The sequence below is a fragment of the Pongo abelii genome, chromosome 9 (assembly GCF_028885655.2).
Source record: "Pongo abelii isolate AG06213 chromosome 9, NHGRI_mPonAbe1-v2.0_pri, whole genome shotgun sequence".
In the NCBI taxonomy this organism is placed as follows: Eukaryota; Metazoa; Chordata; class Mammalia; order Primates; family Hominidae; genus Pongo; species Pongo abelii.
Window position 1 is genome coordinate 66,992,482 of NC_071994.2, and position 18,155 is coordinate 67,010,636.

An 18,155-nucleotide genomic window follows, 5' to 3' on the forward strand; every position below is an offset into this window, starting at 1 on the left:
ATACGTTAAAATCTCTATGTGACAAAATGGGCATTTGCAAATGGACTGGAAGTCTACTTATGACAGTAACAGATGAAATATGCCTAAAAGCAGAATAGCATTTGATTCTAGGCTTAAAAACAACTAACCTTTGATTTAAAAAAAATAAAATAATTTAAATGAGTACTTGCAAATGAAATAAAAGCCAAGACATTTAAAAGGTAAAACGAGACCCCTTACCACTTACAAAATTAACTCAAAATAGGTCAAAGTACTAAATAGAAGAGCTAAAACTATGAAGTAAACAAGAGTAAATCTTCATCTCACCTTTAATATGGCAATAATTTTTTAGATATAACACTAAAAGCATAGAAACAAACTAAAAAATTGGACTTTATCAAAATTAAAAACTTTTTTGAGCCAAAGGACATTATCAAGAAAATGAAGTCTGGGTGTGGAAGCTCATGCCTCTAATCCTAATATCTTGGGAGGGCTAGGTGGGAGGATTGCCTGAGGACAGGAGTTTAAGACCAGCCTGGGCAACATCATGGTACATTATCTCTACATAAAAATAAAATGAAAACTAAAATAAAAATAGGAAATATTTGGGGGGGAATAGGGCATAAAAATTTTAAAAAGAAAATGAAAAGACAACGTACAGAATGGGAAAATATCTGCAAATCATGTATCTGACAAGGAGTAGTATCCAGAATATATAAAGAACTCTTACAACTCAACCTCAAAAAGACAAAGAATCAATTAAAAAATGGGCAAAGGACTTGAATAGACATTTCTCCAAAGAAGATTTAGCAATGGCCAATAAATACATGAAAAGATCCTCAACATCATTAGTCTTTAGGGAAAGGCAAAACAGGACCACAATGAGATATCACTTCACACTAAGCTACAACAAAACATAAACAACAGGAAAACAAGAGTTGACAAAGATGCAGAGAAATTAGAACCCTAGTGCATTGCTTGTGAAAATGTAAAATGATGCAGCCACGGTGGAAAACAGTAGTAACAGAATTACTACTTAATCCAGTAATTCCAATCCCAAGAATATATCCCCAAAATTGAAAACAGGTACTCAAATACATGTACATGCATGTTTGCAGCAGCACTATTCACAATGCCAAAAGGTGGAAACAACCCATATGTCCATATGGGTTGTTCCAGATAAATAAAATATGGTATATACATATGATATGGTTTGGCTGTGTCCTCACCCAAATTTCATCTTGAATTGTACTCCATAATTCCCACCTGTCATGGGAGGGATCCGGTGGAAGGTAATTGAATCATGGGGGTGGGTCTTTCTCCTGCTGTTATGGTGATAGTGAGTAAGTTTCATGAGATTTGATGGTATAAAGGAGAGTCCTCCTGCATAAGCTCTCTTGTCTGCTGCCTTGCTCTCCTTGCCTTCCGCCATGTGGAACTGTGAGTCAATTAAACCTCTTCTCTTTATAAATTACCTAGTCTCGGGTATGTCTTTATTAGCACCGTGAGAACAGTCTAATACAACATACAATGGAATATTATTGAGTCATAAAAAATAATGAAGTATTGATACTTCAATGTGATGCTACAACCTTGTACTGAATCTGCCTGTATACAAGCTGAGAACAATATACTAAATGAGAAAAACCAAGACACAAAAAGTCCACATATTGTATGATATGAATATGAAATATTCATAATAGGTAAATCCATAGAGACAGAAAGCAAATTGGTGATTGCCAGGGGCTGTGGGAGGGGGGAATGAGAATGACTGCTTAATGGTTGTGATGTTTTCTTTTGAGTGATGAAAATGTTTTGTAACTAGATAGACATGGTAGTTGTACAGCATTAGGAATGTACTTAATTGCCACTGAATTCTACATTTTCAAGTGGCTAATTTTATGATATGTGAATTTTACCCTATTTTTAGAAAAGTTGGGAAGGAATATGATAGCTGCCTTAAAAATCTATCATATGAAGATAGTTTTTTTTTTTTCTGGATAGTTCCGGAGAGCAGAATCAGGGGAAATTACAGTAAGACAACTCTGAAATAATAAGGAAGAACTTTCTAACAATAGGGCTGTTAAACAGTGGAATGGGCTGCCTCCCAAGGAAGTAGGATTACTCTTTACTGAAAGTGATCAAGTTGGATGATGAGCTCTCAGGGGAGTTACAGAGAGGATTGCTGCATGGGGTATGACTGAAGGTTTTTTTTTTTTTTTTTTTGGTTTAATTATTTTCAGGATCAAACTATCTTCCCTCCACGTTTGCAAATTCAGCTGATTCAGTTTTACCATTAGCAACTGACATAGAGGTCCTGGAGTTAAAAAGTATTCCTTCAGTTTCAGTTCTAGTGCAGCCCAACCCTCCCAATTTGTAGATCAAACAAGTGTGGCAGAGAAAGGGGAAATACTAAATTACAGCAGAGTAAATCTTCAGGAGCTGAGATGTCAACTCTCTCAGTTCAGAGTTGGAGCCATTGCGGCTTCCTGCTGGTCGTTGGGGAAAATCGCACATTTATTCATTTAAAATATTTGGTAGGCACCTACTACATACTAGACGCTTTGCTAAGAGGCCTTGTCTTATGTGTAAATATGAAGGATCAAACCCTCAATAGTGAGCAGTGATAAGCAACCACAAAGACAACTTCTAAACCACGGAGATTTCCAAAACTTTGGTCTACCACTTGTACAAATTCTACTGAAACCTCGTGAGATATTAACAAATGACAGAGTGAGTTCACCTGAATGTCACACCAGCCAAATTCGAAATGGTCAACACGAGGTTCAACAAAAAAGCAAGCGACTTTGATAATCCCGAGACGGAAGGACGGGACCATCTATTCATTTTTGTGCATGTTTGAGCAGGGAAGTTGGAAGTCCACCTGTTCGGGCTGCAAGAGCCCTGGGACCGCTGCGAGGGAAGCAAGCCGAGGCGTGCGGGGCTCCCCTGGGAGAGGCCAGCCCAGTTCGGGAGGATCCCGGGGATGCCGCGTTCCTCGGTGGAATCTGGCTCCCCCGGGCGCTCCGGGGGAAGCCCAGGCCGACCGCCCCCGGCCCACCCGGCATTGAAACCCGAGGCTCCTTGGAGGATTGCGCAAAAGCCTCTCCCTCCCCCGTCGACTCGGTGGCATGTTTCTAAAATTCCCATCTACACAACATAAACAGGAAACGTTCAGGAAAAAGCCCTGTCGATGCAAATTCCTTGCTTCCAACCGAGGGCGGGAGAATTTCATCTTTGGTGGTGGTGGGGAGCAGAGGAAGCAGCTAGCTTTCCAAGTGACCCCTCAACTCTCCACGTCCCTTCTTCCAAATCCAAGCAGAATAGAGAAGGCGGAAGGAAGGACCCCCTGCTTTAGGAAAAATAGGGAGGGGGAGGGGGCCGTGAAGCAGCATCCAGGCCTCAAAGTGAACCACCTCCGGGGCCGCGGTGGCGGCGCGTGGCGGGAACACGCCTGACCGCCCACTCCCCCAGCGCAGCAGTCCGCGGGGCCCGCGGAGGGTGGGGGTGGGCTCGCCGCCCGGGCTTGGGGCAGCCGAGCCAGCGCGGGTGGGGGCGGGGGAGGAGCGGGCACTAGGCGCTGCGCAAGCGCAGAGCGCGCCTCGGTTGTCAAACATGGCTGAAGCGCTGCCGCTGCTGCTACTGCCGCTGCAGGGAAAATGCTGAGCCCTCCCGGGCCGGGTGGGCGGCGGCGGCGAGGGCGGCGACGGGGACCCGCTTCCCGAGCGCGGCGGCGGCGGCCATGGCCCGGCTGGCTGACTACTTCATCGTGGTAGGCTATGACCACGAGAAGCCAGGTAAGGGTGTGGGGCGGCGCCGCCCCCGGGCCTCCCCGCCCCCCGGCCGCTGTCCAGTGGGCTCCGCGGGGCCGGGCGTCGGGGCCGGGCGTCGGGGAGGGCCAGGCCGAGTCTCGGAGGAGCGGGCGGTCGGCGTCCGGCCTTCTCGGCTGGGCTGAGCCTGGCGGTGGGCTTGGGGGCCGGCACGACGGTAGGGGGAGGGAAGACGCCGCGTCTGCCTAGCCCCTGGGTGCACCCGCTGGGCCGGCCGGAGGCGAGTTGGGGTCTCGCGACCCTCCCGCTGGAGGCTGCAGGGTACCCGGGGCAGAGCCCTGGGATTGGGCCCAGGACCGCAAGGCTGGGAGGGCGGGAGCCAACTGTGCTAAGTTCCTCGGGGATAAACTTCTGCCCTGCATCCTGAGTGAGTAACCAGTGACGCAGGGGGTTGTCCTCCTCGAAAGGAAGTGCTGAGAGTCCAGTGCTAACTCACCCCTGTGCTGTTGGGGGCCTAGTGACCTCCCCAAGGAACGCGTGGTACCAGGGAAGGGGAAAGGATTCTTTGCACTTTAACACCTTTCTAGGAAATGCTTCCTGTTCTTTTAGGACAAATGTGACGGTCACTTCACAGTGACATGACTTGTCTTTTAACTAAGGACAGCCAGCTGACCGCTGAAGGTGATCTTGTTTCACTTTAATGTGTTTTCATTGTTCTTTTTATTTGTCACAGCATTTTCTTCGTAAGGAACAACTGGGCAAATGCATTGTATTTTACACTTTAATTGACGGACTTACACAACTTAAGAGAATTCAGGGTTCATGCACGTTTATTTCTGTATTTGTATTCTTTTGTATTACTATGTAGCTAAGCATAATGTAATAACAAATTGAGCTGGGGAACCACTTCTGTTTTAGGGCAATTCTAGTCCCACATTTGCAAGGAATTTTAGATATCAGCTCTACAGCCCCTTCATTTTTCAGAGTTGCTGAGATTGTGTTTTTCTGATGGTTACAGCCATTGGTAGCTCAGAATACCATTGTTCTACCCACTCTTGGTCCACTGTCTCTTTCATTATTCCTCTCCTAAGAACTTCCTCTCCTTTAGTGGGAACCTTTCATGTTCTTTTCTCTTTCACCAGTCATGACCTGATTGAGGTCAATTGTTAAAGAGAAAGATTAAATTTTTAAACTTCTGGATCCAAAATTTTATTTCCTAGTAATTTTGCATAGTCTGATGTTTCTTTTCTATTAAGATTAAGTGTGGGAAATCAGTTTTTTAACCTTTAGTTTTTAGTGACATTGTTCCGCCCCCCACCCCCCACTTTTAAACAATTTTTTTTTTTTTTTTTTGAGACAGTTTTGCTCCGTTGCCCAGGCTGGAGTACAGTGGTGCGATCTTGGCTCACTGCAACCTCTGCCTCCCGGGTTGAAGCAATTCTCTGCCTCAGCCTCCAGAGTAGCTGGGATTTACAGGCGCCCGCCAACACGCCCGCTAATTTTTGTATTTGTAGTAGAGACGGGATTTCACCATCCTGGCCAGGCTGGTCTTGAACTCCTGACCTCGTGATCCACCGGCCTCGGCCTCCCAAAGTGCTGGGATTACAGGCTTGAGCCACCACGCCCGGCCAACAATGTTGAAACAATAACAGTCTTGCAAAAAAGTTGCAAGAATGGTACAAAAAATTCTACCTGCCCCCCGACAATTTGAGAGGAAGCTGTTGACCTGATGCCCTGTCATCCCAGAATACTTTAATGTGCATTTTCTGCAAACAAGAATGTTCTCCTACATGATCACAGTACAATAACCAAAACAGGAAATGAATAGTGATACAGTACTCTATCTAGTTCTCAGACTGGTTCAAGTTTTGTTGATTGTGCTGTTAATCTCTTTACTGGCAAAAGGATCCAGTTTAGCAATATGTGTTGCATTCATGTTATGTCTCTTTTGTCTCCCTCAATGTGGAACATTTCCTTTATCTTCTCCTGACTTTCATGACCTTGACATATTTAACAATCACAGGTCAGTCACTTTGTAGGCTGCCCCCTCAATTTGGGATTGTCTGTTCCTTCATGATTAGATGCATGCAATATGCAGTTGGGAAGGATATCACAGAAGTGATGCTCACTGCATCCTGTCAGGTGGTGCACAATTTCACTTTGTTTCATTGTTGGTTATTTTTACTTTGATTACTTGATATAAGTAATATCTGCCAGGCTTCTCCACTATAAAGTTAATACTTAATTGTTTTTGCCATGTACTTTGAAACTATGTAAATATCTTGTTCCTCACTAAACTCTTTATCATTTATTGACATCTACATGGAGTCTGTGTGTGTATTTAGTGGATTATATTCTGTTACTATTTGCCTTAGTCCATTCGGAAAAAGTCACTAGCCCACCTGCCCTAAGCACTGGCATTTGAGTGGGAAATAGGAGAGTCTAAGCACATCCAGCCGAAGTGAGACCAGAAAGGGGAGTTCGCGGATTATATTGTTACTATTTGCCTTAGTCCATTCGGGCTGTTATAACAAAAATACTTCAAACTGGGTGGCTTATAAACAATAGAAATTTATTTTTCACAGTCTGGAGGCAGAGAAAGCCAAGATGAAGACTCTGACAGATTCAGTGTCTGGTGAGGACATGCTTCCTCATAGCCATGTTCTCACTTTAACCTCATATGGCTTAAGGGTCAAATGAGCTCTCTGGGGTTTCTTTAAAAAGGGAACTAATCCCATTCACAAGGACTCCACCAGCATGACCTGATCACTTCCTAAAGGCCTCACCTCATAATACCATCATTTTGGGTGTTAGGATTTTAACATATGAATTTTGGGAGGGGACATACACATTCAGACTATAGCATTATTTATTTTGATGTTCAAATTGTTTTTTATTTGGCCAATGAGAGTTGTTCAGGCTGGCTTCTGTGTTCTTATGGTACATCCCCATCACTTTGAGAACAACTTTGTACTTTTTGGCACAAGAACCTGTTCCTGGCTCATCTTGTACTTTCCATGCCTTGGTTCTGGAATCAGCCATTTAGGGATCCCTGGTTCCTTTTAGTGGAGAATGACATTTGGAAGCTAAGATCTCAAGGCTAGTGTGTTTATTGCTGTTGGGCTGTTACTCCTTACAGGTCCTGTTAATGGTCAGGGCTGGTAAGTATAGGTATGTATGCATAAACATACATATGCATTTATATCTATATTTATTTATTATCTCTGTATATTGAAAACTATGAATTCATACTGATACCTCCAATTTCAGTCAAATAGTCCAGGATCTATTCTAGTGTTCTCCTTTTTCATATTGTAACGTTCTTCTCTGACAGTGAGAAATCTGGCTTCTGTTATTCTTAATGTATTTACTTATTGTTCAGTCTCCCGTCTTCACTACCGTCTACTCCTCTCCCTGCTGGGACTTGGATTCTTCATTCCATCTCTTCCATCCCCCTACCCCAGTCCGGATCTAAGAGTCCATACCAGCATGCTTCAATACAGGGACACCCTCCCCAGCACTCTGGTTATGACTCCTCATGTTGGTCTCCCCACTGTTGGTGGACACACTTCGTACCCCACTCAGACTCTGACACCCCACAGTGAGTTGCTTCCATTGGAAGATATCCTTTTCACTCTGTTGTACCCCAGTGCCCTTTGCCAGTTTCCCCCTCCTGCCTTAATGCTTGGGCTCTGAAGCAAAATGTTTGGCTCTTCCCCTCCCACACAGACTCCCTCCTTACCTCTCTTGGTCTATGACAATGTGACAAGCTCCACCCCAGGGATCCACCTCCACCCCAGGGGTACCATGACAACTGCTCTTCTCACAGCAGGAACAAGGAAGGAGAAGGAAGATTAATTATTTAAGTAATACAGTCCAGAAGCTTGTATAAATTGTAGAATGTCAATAGTGAAATGTATAACTTTTTAACGGGATAATTCTTCTTTAGTCATGTTGATGGCAGCGAAGAGGTGCGGGCGGTGGTGTCAGGAGCGGCTATGGGAGCAGCAATGATGCTGGTGGGTCCCCTGTACCCTGCGTCCCTGAGGCAGCCGACTGTACCGCCCCTGCCCTTGTGCCTCTGGGCAGGACCCGCCCTCAGGCCTGGAGCCTCCCCAGCTCCTGACCCTGGCCCCATGTCACCACTCTTGCCCACCAATGCTGCGGGGAGGATGTGAGTAGGAGGCGGAGCTGGAGGTGCGATTTGGGGGTCTGGGGCCGGAAGTGGGAGCAGTGCCTGCTTCAGGGACCCAGCCAGCAGCGTGGTCACCACACCCACCCTGCCGAGGGCACTGGGTTCCTGTGCCTCAGCGGGAGGCTCTGAGCAGGGCCGCCTAGGGCCGCATCCCTGGGGTCCACCCTGCATCAGGGTGATTGCCAGGCCTAACACTCCCAAGGGCTGGGCCCAGGGCCCACAGTCTGCTCCTGGAGGCACCCCCCTAGGCAGGGCCACAAGCTGGGTGAGGGGGAGCTTGTAGAGATGTTGCCTCTGCCCTAGATACTGGCCTGGGCCCAGCGAGGACCTGGAGCCCGTGCTCCAGGCTACGAGGGGGCATGGCTGGGGCTGCACACTCCACGGACCTGGCAAAAGCTGGAAGCAGGCAGCAGCCCCGCCCTCCTGAGTGTGCTGCAGCCACCCAAGTCAGAGCTGTGGACCCAGTTCTCCCTGTGTTCTAGGGGGCCACGAGCAGGGGGCCCCCCCACCCCACACAGCTGCAGCTGCCCAAGTTGGGGCTGTGGACCCAGGCCTCTTTGCACTCTTAGGGGCCAGGGAAGGCATTCCTCCTGCCCTTGTAGGCTTGGAGGCACCTGCTCCAATCTCGGAGCGGGGTTGGGGCCAAGCCAGGGTGCTGTCACAGCCCAGCCGGGTGTGTACACACTTAGGTCAGCACTGACACACTGGGCCCCTGCCTCCTTAGCCCCCTCTGGACTTTGGGCCCTGACAAGCACCGTGGGAGGGGTTTGAAGGTGGTTTGGTGCTGGCCTGCAGGTACCCCTTGACGCGAGCAGCCTGGGCGTCATGGATAGCGGCAGGAAGCAGACGGGCTCCTGGGCGGAAGGGGGCAGGTCTCTGGTGAGGCCCCACCTTCAGGCCGGGGAGGGCTTGAAGACTGGGGGCCTGGCTGCCAGTCCTATGGACTAGAGCAAGGACTTGTGGTACCTTTTCTGGGCCCACCTATGGACAATTGGTGTGCACTTTGTCCCCTCTGAGGCCCATAAAAGTTGCAGGCTCAGCCCAGAGCAGAGCAGAGGATGGAGAGATGACGGGACAACCAGTTACAGAGAGAAGTTACCCTCTCTGCTGATAGCTGCAGAGATGATGGGACAACCTGTCTAAAGAGAGGAGCTTCCTGCTCTAGAGCCTCCTCTCTGCTGATGAAGAGATGATGGGACAATCTGCCTGCAGAGAGGAGCCACCCACTCTAGTCTAGGACCTCTCTGTTGAGAGCTGCAGACAGCAGGACAACCAGGAGCTGCCCTCTCTGCTGATAGCTGAACACCTGTTGGGATGACCAGCTGCAGAGAGGAGCCACTCTCACTGCTGAGAAAATACTTGCTGGGGTGACCTGCCTGCATAAAGGAGCTACCCTCTCTGCTAGGAGCTGAACACTCATCAGGATACCCTTGCTACAGAGAAGAGCTGTCCACTGTGGGTCTTTGAGCTGTTCTATTGCTCAATAAAGTTCCTCTTTGTCTTGCTCACCCTCCATTTGTTGTCTGCAGACCTCATTCTTTGTGGTCACAGGACAAGAACTTGGGACCCTTGAATGGTGAGGGAAAAAGAGCTGTAACACAAGCAGAGCTGAAACATGCCCCTTGCTCACCATGTTGCAGGTGAAGGAAGGGAGAGAGGAGCTGTGGCCCTTCCGGGAGCCCAGACCTGGGAGCTCCCCAAGCTAGGGCTGTGACTCCATCTTTGGGGCCCTGTGGTTCCTGGCATCTTCAAGCTTCTGAGTGCCACTACATTCCCCGGTGCCGGCCAGGGAAGCTGTTTGTGGTGCACCTGGTCCAGCCACAGCCTTGTAGAGAGCTGGCGCTTATGCCAGCACCTGGAGCTGCCCACCCTGTGGCAGCAGCTGACATGTCTAACTGCGCAGTGGCCAGACTGTACGCTCGCTTACACACCCCTCACCGCTCCACGCCTGACTCCAGTCTTTCTTGGAGGCAGGGGATCCAGGCTGGTAGCGTGAGCTGAGTGTAGCCTACCAGGCCGAGTGGGTGGGAACGAGCCTAGCGGGTCTGAGCAAAACTCAGGCAGAGGTGCCACCGGCCACAGGTTTCTGGCCAGAAAAGTGACACCCTAAAGATCCCATAACAATATCTAATAAAGTATAAATTACATGCAATAAAATTTACTCTTTTAAGTGAACATTTCAATGAGTTTTGACAAATATATACATTAGTGTAGCCACTACTGCAATCAAGATATAAATATAGGGCTGGCCGCTGTGGCTCACATCTATAATGGCAATGCTTTGGGAGGCTGAGACTGGAGGATTGCTTTAGGCCAGGAGTTTGGGACCAGCCTGTGCCACATGGTGAGCCCCATCTTTGAAAAAAAAAATAGCCTGGTGTGGTGGCACATGTCTGTAGTTCCAGCTATTTGGGATGCTAAGATGGGAGGATTGCTTGAACCTAGGAGTTCGAAGCTGCAGTGAGTCATGATTACTCCACTGTATTCCAGCCTGAGTGACAGATTGAGACTCTGTTTCTAAAAATAGGTAGATAGATAGATAGATGGACAGATAGATAGATAGATAGAGAACATTTTCATGCTTCTAAAACGTTCTCTCATGCCTCTTTGTAGTCAGTTCCCTTTCTAGCATCTGGCAGTCACTGATCTGTTTTCTGTCTGTATGTTTTTGTCTTTTCTAGAATGTCATATAAATAGTATACAGTTTTTTGTGTCTGACTTTTTTCACTTAGGATCATACAGTTGAGATTTATCTATGTTGTATTTATTGGCAGTTGTTCCTTTTTATTGCTGAGTATGATACGATTTATCCATTCACCAGTTGAAGGACACTTGAATTTCTAGTTTTGGGCTATGGTGAACATAATTGTTCTGAACATTTGCATACAGATCTTTGAATGTTTTCATGTTCATGTTTTTATTTCTCTTGGGTAAATACATAGGAGAAGAATTGCTAGGTCATAAGTGTCTTATTTGTGTGAGACTGACAAACTTTCCTAATTGGCTGTGCCATTTTACATTTTCACTAGCAATGTATGAGAGTTTCAGTTATTCTTTTTAAATTTAATTTATTACTTAAAAATATTTTTGGTTGCTCTGCCTGTGGAGTAGCCATTTTTTTGTTAACTTCGCTAATAAACTTGCTTTCACTAAAAAAACAAAGAAACAAAAAACAAAAACAGGCTGGGTGCCGTGGCTCACACTTGCAATCTCAGCACTTTGGGAGGCCGAGGTGGGTGGATCACGAGGTCAGGAGAACGAGACCATCCTGGCCAACGTGGTGAAACCACGTCTCTACTAAAAATACAAAAATTAGCTGGGTGTGGTGGTGTGCACCTGTAATCCCAGCTACTCAGGATGCTGAGGCAGGAGAATGGCTTGAACTCAGGAGGCAGAGATTGCAGTGAGCCGAGATCGCGCCACTGCACTACAGCCTGGCGACAGAGCAAGACTGTCTCAAAAAAAAAACCAAAAAACAAAAACTTCCCCTAGCTTTATTGAGGTATAATTTACAAATAAAAATCATATATATTTGTGGTGGACAGTGTGATGTTTTCTGTATACATTGTGAAATGATTGCCATAGTCAAAGTAATTAACATATCCATCACTTCACATAGTTACCGTGTGTGTGTGTGTGTGTGTGTGTGTGTTTGTGTGTGTGTAGAAATTTAAAATCTCTTTTGGCTGGGTGTGGTAGCTCACGCCTGTAATCCCAGCACTTTGGGAGGCTGAGGTGGGTGGATTGCTTGAGTCCAGGAGTTTGACACCAGCCTGGGCAACAGGCTTTTTTCTCCAAAAAAAAGATCTACTCTCTTAACATACCTCATTTGTGGTTTTAATTTGCGTTTTCCTGGTGACTAATGATGCTGAACACCTTTTCAGGTGCTTGTTGCCATTTCTGTATTTTTTTGTAACGTGTATGATCAAATTTGTGCTCTTTTTTATTGGGTTGTTTGACTTCTTACTGTTACTGGTGGAGGGTGTCCAGGTTCTTGGTGTTTTGAAAAAAGAATTGGACAAAATGCACAAACAAAGCAATGACAGAAAAGCACAGATTTATTGAAACGAAAGTACACTCCACAGGGTGAGAATGGGCTTGAGCAAGCAGCTTGAGAGTGCTGATTACAGAATTTTCTGGGGTTTAAATACCCTCTAGAGGTTTCCCATTGGTTATGCAACGTACGCCTTATGTAAATGAAGAGGATGAAGTGAAGTTACAAAGTTATTTACTTGGTGTACACCCTGTGCAAATAAAGAGGATGTTTCCTGACATAGCTGAAGTGAAGTTACACAATTATTTACTTGGATGTAGAAAGTTGGGGTTTTTCTGTTTGATTTAGTTCTAGGAAGTCCTTAGGTTCCCTGCCACCAGGCCCTATTCTCCTGCCTCAGTATTATTGAGATTTTTTTTTTTCTAATTCTAGATATAAGTTTGTCCCTCCCTCCCTTTTTCCTCACCTCTCCCCTCTCTTCCTTGCCTTGCCTTCCCTTCTCTTTTTCCTTTCCTTTCATCTCACTCTGTTGACCAGGCAGGAGGGCAGTGGCACAATCACAGTTTACTGAAGCCTTGATCTCCCAGGCTCAATTCATCTTCCCACCTCAGCCTGCCGAGTAGCTGGGACTACAGGTGCACGCCACCATGCCTGGCTAATTTTTGTATTTTTTGTAGAGATGGGGTTTCACCATGTTACCCAGGCTGGTGTTGAACTCCTGGCCTCAAGCAGTCCTTTTGCCTGAACTTCCCAAAGCACTGGGATTACAGCCATGAGTCACCTCACTGGCCAAATGATACACTCTTTATTTTTGTTCCTAAAGTGTCTTTTCAATTAACAATACTTGCAGTTGAATTTTTAAATATTTATATTTTATAATTGGATTAAAAAAAACAAACAAACTCTTGTCAGCTGGGTGCAGTTGGCTCACACCTGTAATTGGGAGGCTGAGGTGGGTTATCACTTGTGCCCAGGAATTTGAGACCAGTCTAGGCAACATAGTGAGACCTCGTCTCTACTAAAAATTAAAAAAACATAAAAATGAATTAGCCAGGTGTGATGATGCATGCCTGTAGTCCCAGCTGCTTGGGAGGTTGAGGTGGGAGCATTACTTGAGCCCAGGAGGTCAAGGCTGTAGTGAGCTGTGTTTTTGCCATTGTACTCCAGCCTGGGTAACGGAACAAACTCCAGCCTGGGTAATGGAAAAAGATCCCGTCTCAAAAAAGAAAGCAAAAACCCCTTGTCTTTTGAAAAATTTCTTTTACAAACTGGAAAAAAAAGTGAATGCATGCTATTTGAATTATATAGAAAGAAGGGTGCCTGGTACATCATAGGTTGTTAATGAAGATACATGGAATGAACACACAGTTGTTGAAAATATGGGGAAAAAAAGCTATAAAAAAGGAGGGTGGGAGGTGGATGTGGTTATAAAAGGGTAATTGGGAGGAATTTTTGTGGTGATAAAATTGTTTTATATTTTGACTGGGTGGTGGATACATATATCTTCACGTGTGATAAAATTGCATAGAACTAAATACACACATACAACCACAGATGAGTATAGGTAAAACTGAGGAAATGTGAATGAGATTGGTGGATTGTATGATATCCTGGTGGTGATTTTGTAATTTAATTTTGCAAGATGTCACCAGTGGAGGGAACTGGGTAAAGGGTGTATGGTTTCTGTATTAATTCTTAAAATTGTGTATAAATCTGCAACTATCTCAAAATTAAAAGTTTAATTAAAAAAGCTATAAGGAAGATAGAAAGATACCCTTACTATCTTTTTAAAAACTATTAATGACATAAGGAAAAGTTATTTTATAAAGTTTTAGAAAAACATAATGTCCAGTGGCTGTATTATTATATCATTTGAGTGTTTCGTTTTAACTTAGTCACTTTACTATTGGACCTTGTTTCCAGTTTTGTGTTCTTATAGTGCTGTTATGCTGAGGAGAACATAGCTTGAAAACCATTGATTTTTATGATAGTTTGATTTTGATAATTTGAAATTAAGACTTTATTTTTCTGACTTTGCCTGTGTACTATGGCAGAATAATTAAGAAATATCATTAGCTTCTAATATGTGAAGTTATTTAGCCAACTATATTTTTCTTATTGTTTTTACTTTCTTTTACTGAGATTTGTTCAGAAAAATTGATAATGACTACCTGGGTTAATTTTATATGCCTTTACTTTTTTTTTATTTCTGCTGTCCATTAATACATTTATAATTCATGTGTCTTGGTGGTATTTCATCTGGAGTCAATTATGTTAATTATTTGAAGTTCTTGTATTTTTTTCATATCAATCTGCTTAAGTATGTTAGAGAACATTTGACATGTTTCTTAGGCATTTAATCAGTTTTATTTAAGCACTGTAAGTGAGACAAGCTAGAATGTAAATTTGTGTATAACACCTGAAATACCACATTTTGAGACATTGTAAAAATTGATAATTGATTATTGTTAAACCATTGTAATACATAGCCTGAGTTTTCTCCCCTGGAGTAGTTGGTATTTTCTAGTTGCTGTTTGTTGCCACCTGTCAAGAACCATTTGGGATTCACTGATTTGACAGTTATTTATTGCTTTCCAGGCATTGTGCTAAGTGCTAGGCTAGATACAAATGAGTAAAGATTAAAACTCTATCCCTAACCTAGTCATTAGTGGACAAGGTCTTGAAATAAGTAATATAAATTGCTTATTTCAAGAGGATGGACCCACTTTTACTGAGGGAAAAAGAGAAGACTTCTTATGAGAGGTGATGTTTAAACCAATTTGTATGGTATGCATAAACATTTGCTATGTGAAAAAGAGCATAGAGGAGATTATAGGCATAGAGGAAAAATGTGTGTATGTGAATGTCTTGTTACAGGAATGGAGAGAAGTGAAAGTAGATGGAAACTGAGGTAGGCTTTGATGCTTGAGTGGGTTGACAATTGTGAAAAGCTCTGTACATCAGGCTGTAGAATTTAGCCTTGACTCTATAGATGGTGGGGTCTGTTGAAAAATAGTAGCTCTTAAAAAGCAAGAAACAACATAGAAATGTGACTCAAATGGCAATGAACTGAAGGGAGAAAGACCAGAGAAAGCTCAAGCGTTTTTATGGTGGAAATGGCAAGGAAGGTATGGATGCTAGAGAAATTTGAAAGTTCAGATTAGTAAAACTTAGTAATGAATGAATGTGAGGGGTAAAGTAGAAAGAGTGGATGAGAGGTAACGTGTCATGATGCTATGGATACAAATAGGGAATTCAGGAGAAGAAATGAATTTGGATGAGGGAAGGAAATGCTGAGTGAAAGGTGATGGTCTATAATCAAGGTAGAGATGTCATTTAAGTGTTTAGACATGTGAGTCAGGAGGTAAGGAGAAAAGTGAAGATAGGGATTTAACTTGGCAATTGTCAGTAGCCAGCTGATTGTCAAATATGAAGAAAAATGTGAGATTGCGTAGGAAATCTGCAAGAGTGAAAAAAAGAGCGGCCTCAGAATTGTACTCAGAGAAAAATCAATATTCAAAAGGTTGATAAAGCAGTGGCAGCCTGGAAACTAAATAGGAGTAGTCAGAGGTATTGCAAAAGAACCAAGATAGCATGATATGGTATCATGGAAACCCTGGGTATAGAGAATTTTGAGGAGGAGGAAGTAACAAATGTCAAACGCGCTGAAAATGTCATGTAGAATAAGGACTAAAAACAGGCTTATGGATTTAATAATTAGGATAACTTTTGAACATTATAGTAGAGTTGTGGGGGCCATAGTCATTTTGATGAATGCATGCCCCAAGTCATATGCTGTATAAACCTCATGTAGTCTAGTTTGTTTCATTTCTTTTTAGAAGTTCAATATGACCTGCAACTCATGGCTTGCTGCAAATGGAAAGAGGAGTCAGAGGCAACTTCAAAATTGCAGACCTGGAGGTCTGGGGGTACTTGTGATGTTATGACTTAAATTGGAAGATTGAGAATGTTTTTCTTTTAAAGTTACTCATTTGTGTTTGTGGGCTTGACATAGAATGGTGTTTATTTTGTAGCAATCCAAGTGGAGACTTCAGAAGACGGTACAGGTAGGGACTGGGTACAAAGACTTGAGAGTCATTAGAGTATATAGAGTTATGAAACTGTGTAGGTGTTCCCAAGAAGTTGGCATAGAGACAGAAGAATAGAGTACCAAGAACCAAGCTTTGGGGAACACTGTTGGTTAAGAGGATGTAAAAGAAAAGGAACCACAGAAGGGTTTGGAGAGTTTGGAAGAGACATTTGGTTCTCCTCCATGGCGATTCTTCTCCTTGATGGTTTTGAATAATCATGTGGACATGCATAAGACAGACTGTTTTCAAGTTTCTGACAGCTATAAACATGTGAATAAGTTCTGGTCAGTTGGATGTAAGTGGAAATGATGAATGCAGTATCCTTTAAGTGTTCTTAAAGGATGAGGGTATGCCTTCCTAGCTTTTCTTTTTCCTAAGACTGGCATTCTGATATGAAGGCTGCAGCCCCAGCAGCCATCTTGGGCCAAGTAGGTAAGGCCCAAACCCTAGGTATATCAGAGCAAAAAGCTAGAAAGAACCTGAGTCCCTAATGACTTATAGTGGGATTGTCATAGCAGACCTGGATAGCTACCCTCTGGATTTATTTTATTATTTTAATACGAATTTTTAAATTATTTATTTATTTTGACATGAAAGGCTATAATCTTACATGTTTAAACCATTATAAATCTGAGTTTATTGCTTCATGTGGGCAATCTAAATCCAGATACACAGAAGGCGGCGAGATCAGAAAAGTCATAGAAAGTGAAGGAATATTTCTTAGTGTCAGGTGTGGCAGATAGTGATCAGTGAGATAAGGAGTTAATGAAAAGCTTTGCATTTCATAAAACTTTAGGGCCAAAAGTTAACTGTACACATAATCTATATCTGTCCAATTTTTGGGTAAGGAGAAACCAGTGAAGGCTGCCCGCCTTCCCCACCCCCAATCCCCAGTTGTTACTTCTGAGTAGTTACACAGCTATTGAGTGGCAAATCTTGTAATGGAAGTTTTCTCATGCCCATACTGCAGTACACCATGCTGTATCAAGGGTAGTTTTACCCCTAATTGTTTCAGCTGGAATGTTGTGTTGTAAACCATATTGCAGAATTTTAGTAGGATAAAGAATAAGAAGTAGAGGCAGCATATTAAGATGATTTGTTTCAGTAATCTGATCTTGAGAGGTAAGAGTATCTGGTTGGAAAACTTTGAATGCTTATTCTTCAGGGTAAAAAGACTATTTTTTATATCCCAGAGTTGCCTGGCTTATTATTGCTCTCAGTAACATGTTCGTTGAATTAAATTGCAGACTTAATAAGATCCAGTGAGAGTTTTTAAAAATGTATGGAGTAGATGTGACCATTTTAAAGGTAGAAGAGTGGAAATCAATGGAATGAGAACAATTGAGGCTGGAGAAAGTGGGGATAGTATGTATAGGAATAAAGTTCCTTAGGTTGTGGGGGTCTCAAGCACATGTATTTGGGATACAAATATATCAGTCCAGCTCTCAGTCATCCCTTCTAAAGAGTATGTACTTTGGAAACTGAAATTGTCATTTCATTAATCTTGGAGATACAGGTTGAGTATCCCTAATCTGAAAATCTGAAATACTCTGAAATCTGAAACTTCTTGAGCACTGACATGACACTCAAAGGAAATGCTCATTAGAGCATTTTGGATTTCGGATTTTTGAATTAGGGATATTCAACCAGTAAGTATAATGCAAATATTTAAAAATCCAAAAGAATCCTGAAACAATTCTGAGCCAAACATTTCAGATAAACGATACTGAAAACTGTATTCTATAATGATGTACATTAAAACATCGCTGATCGGCCGGGTGTGGTGGCTCACGCCTGTAATCCCAGCACTTTGGGAGGCTGAGGTGGGCAGATCATGAGGTCAGGAGTTCGAGACCAGCCTGACAAACATGGTGAAACCCCTGTCTCTACTAAAAATACCAAAATTAGCCAGGCGTGGTGGTGCTTGCCTGTAATTCCAGCTACTCAGGAGGCTGAGGCAGTAGAATCACTTGAACCTGGAAGGTGGAGGTTGCAGTGAGCTGAGCTTGCGCCATTGCACCCCAGCCTGGGTGACAGAGGGAGACTGTGTCTCAAAAACAAACAAAAAAACATATCACTGATCAGATGTAAGGACACTGTGGGAGGTGACAGGTCACATAGGCGTA

The 18,155-nt window shown here is 43.8% G+C and overlaps 1 protein-coding gene across 9 annotated transcripts in view; it reads left to right on the forward strand.

Annotated features, from left to right (window-relative positions):
* Positions 1-18,155, forward strand: part of SBF2 (SET binding factor 2) — a 544,825-nt gene that overhangs the window by 7,150 nt on the left and 519,520 nt on the right. For 4 of the 9 annotated variants that reach the window (XM_054524675.2, XM_054524674.2, XM_024254863.3 and 1 more), the window contains exon 1: positions 3,567-3,776. The exons of 2 other annotated variants lie outside the window; for them this stretch is intronic. In XM_054524675.2, coding sequence (XP_054380650.1) covers positions 3,722-3,776 — 55 coding nt within the window. In that variant the 5' untranslated portion in view covers positions 3,567-3,721. Of the gene's footprint in view, positions 1-3,565; positions 3,777-18,155 lie in introns of those variants that run through there. 3 more of the 9 variants (XM_054524670.2, XM_054524672.2, XM_054524673.2) reach the window with 1 other exon arrangement.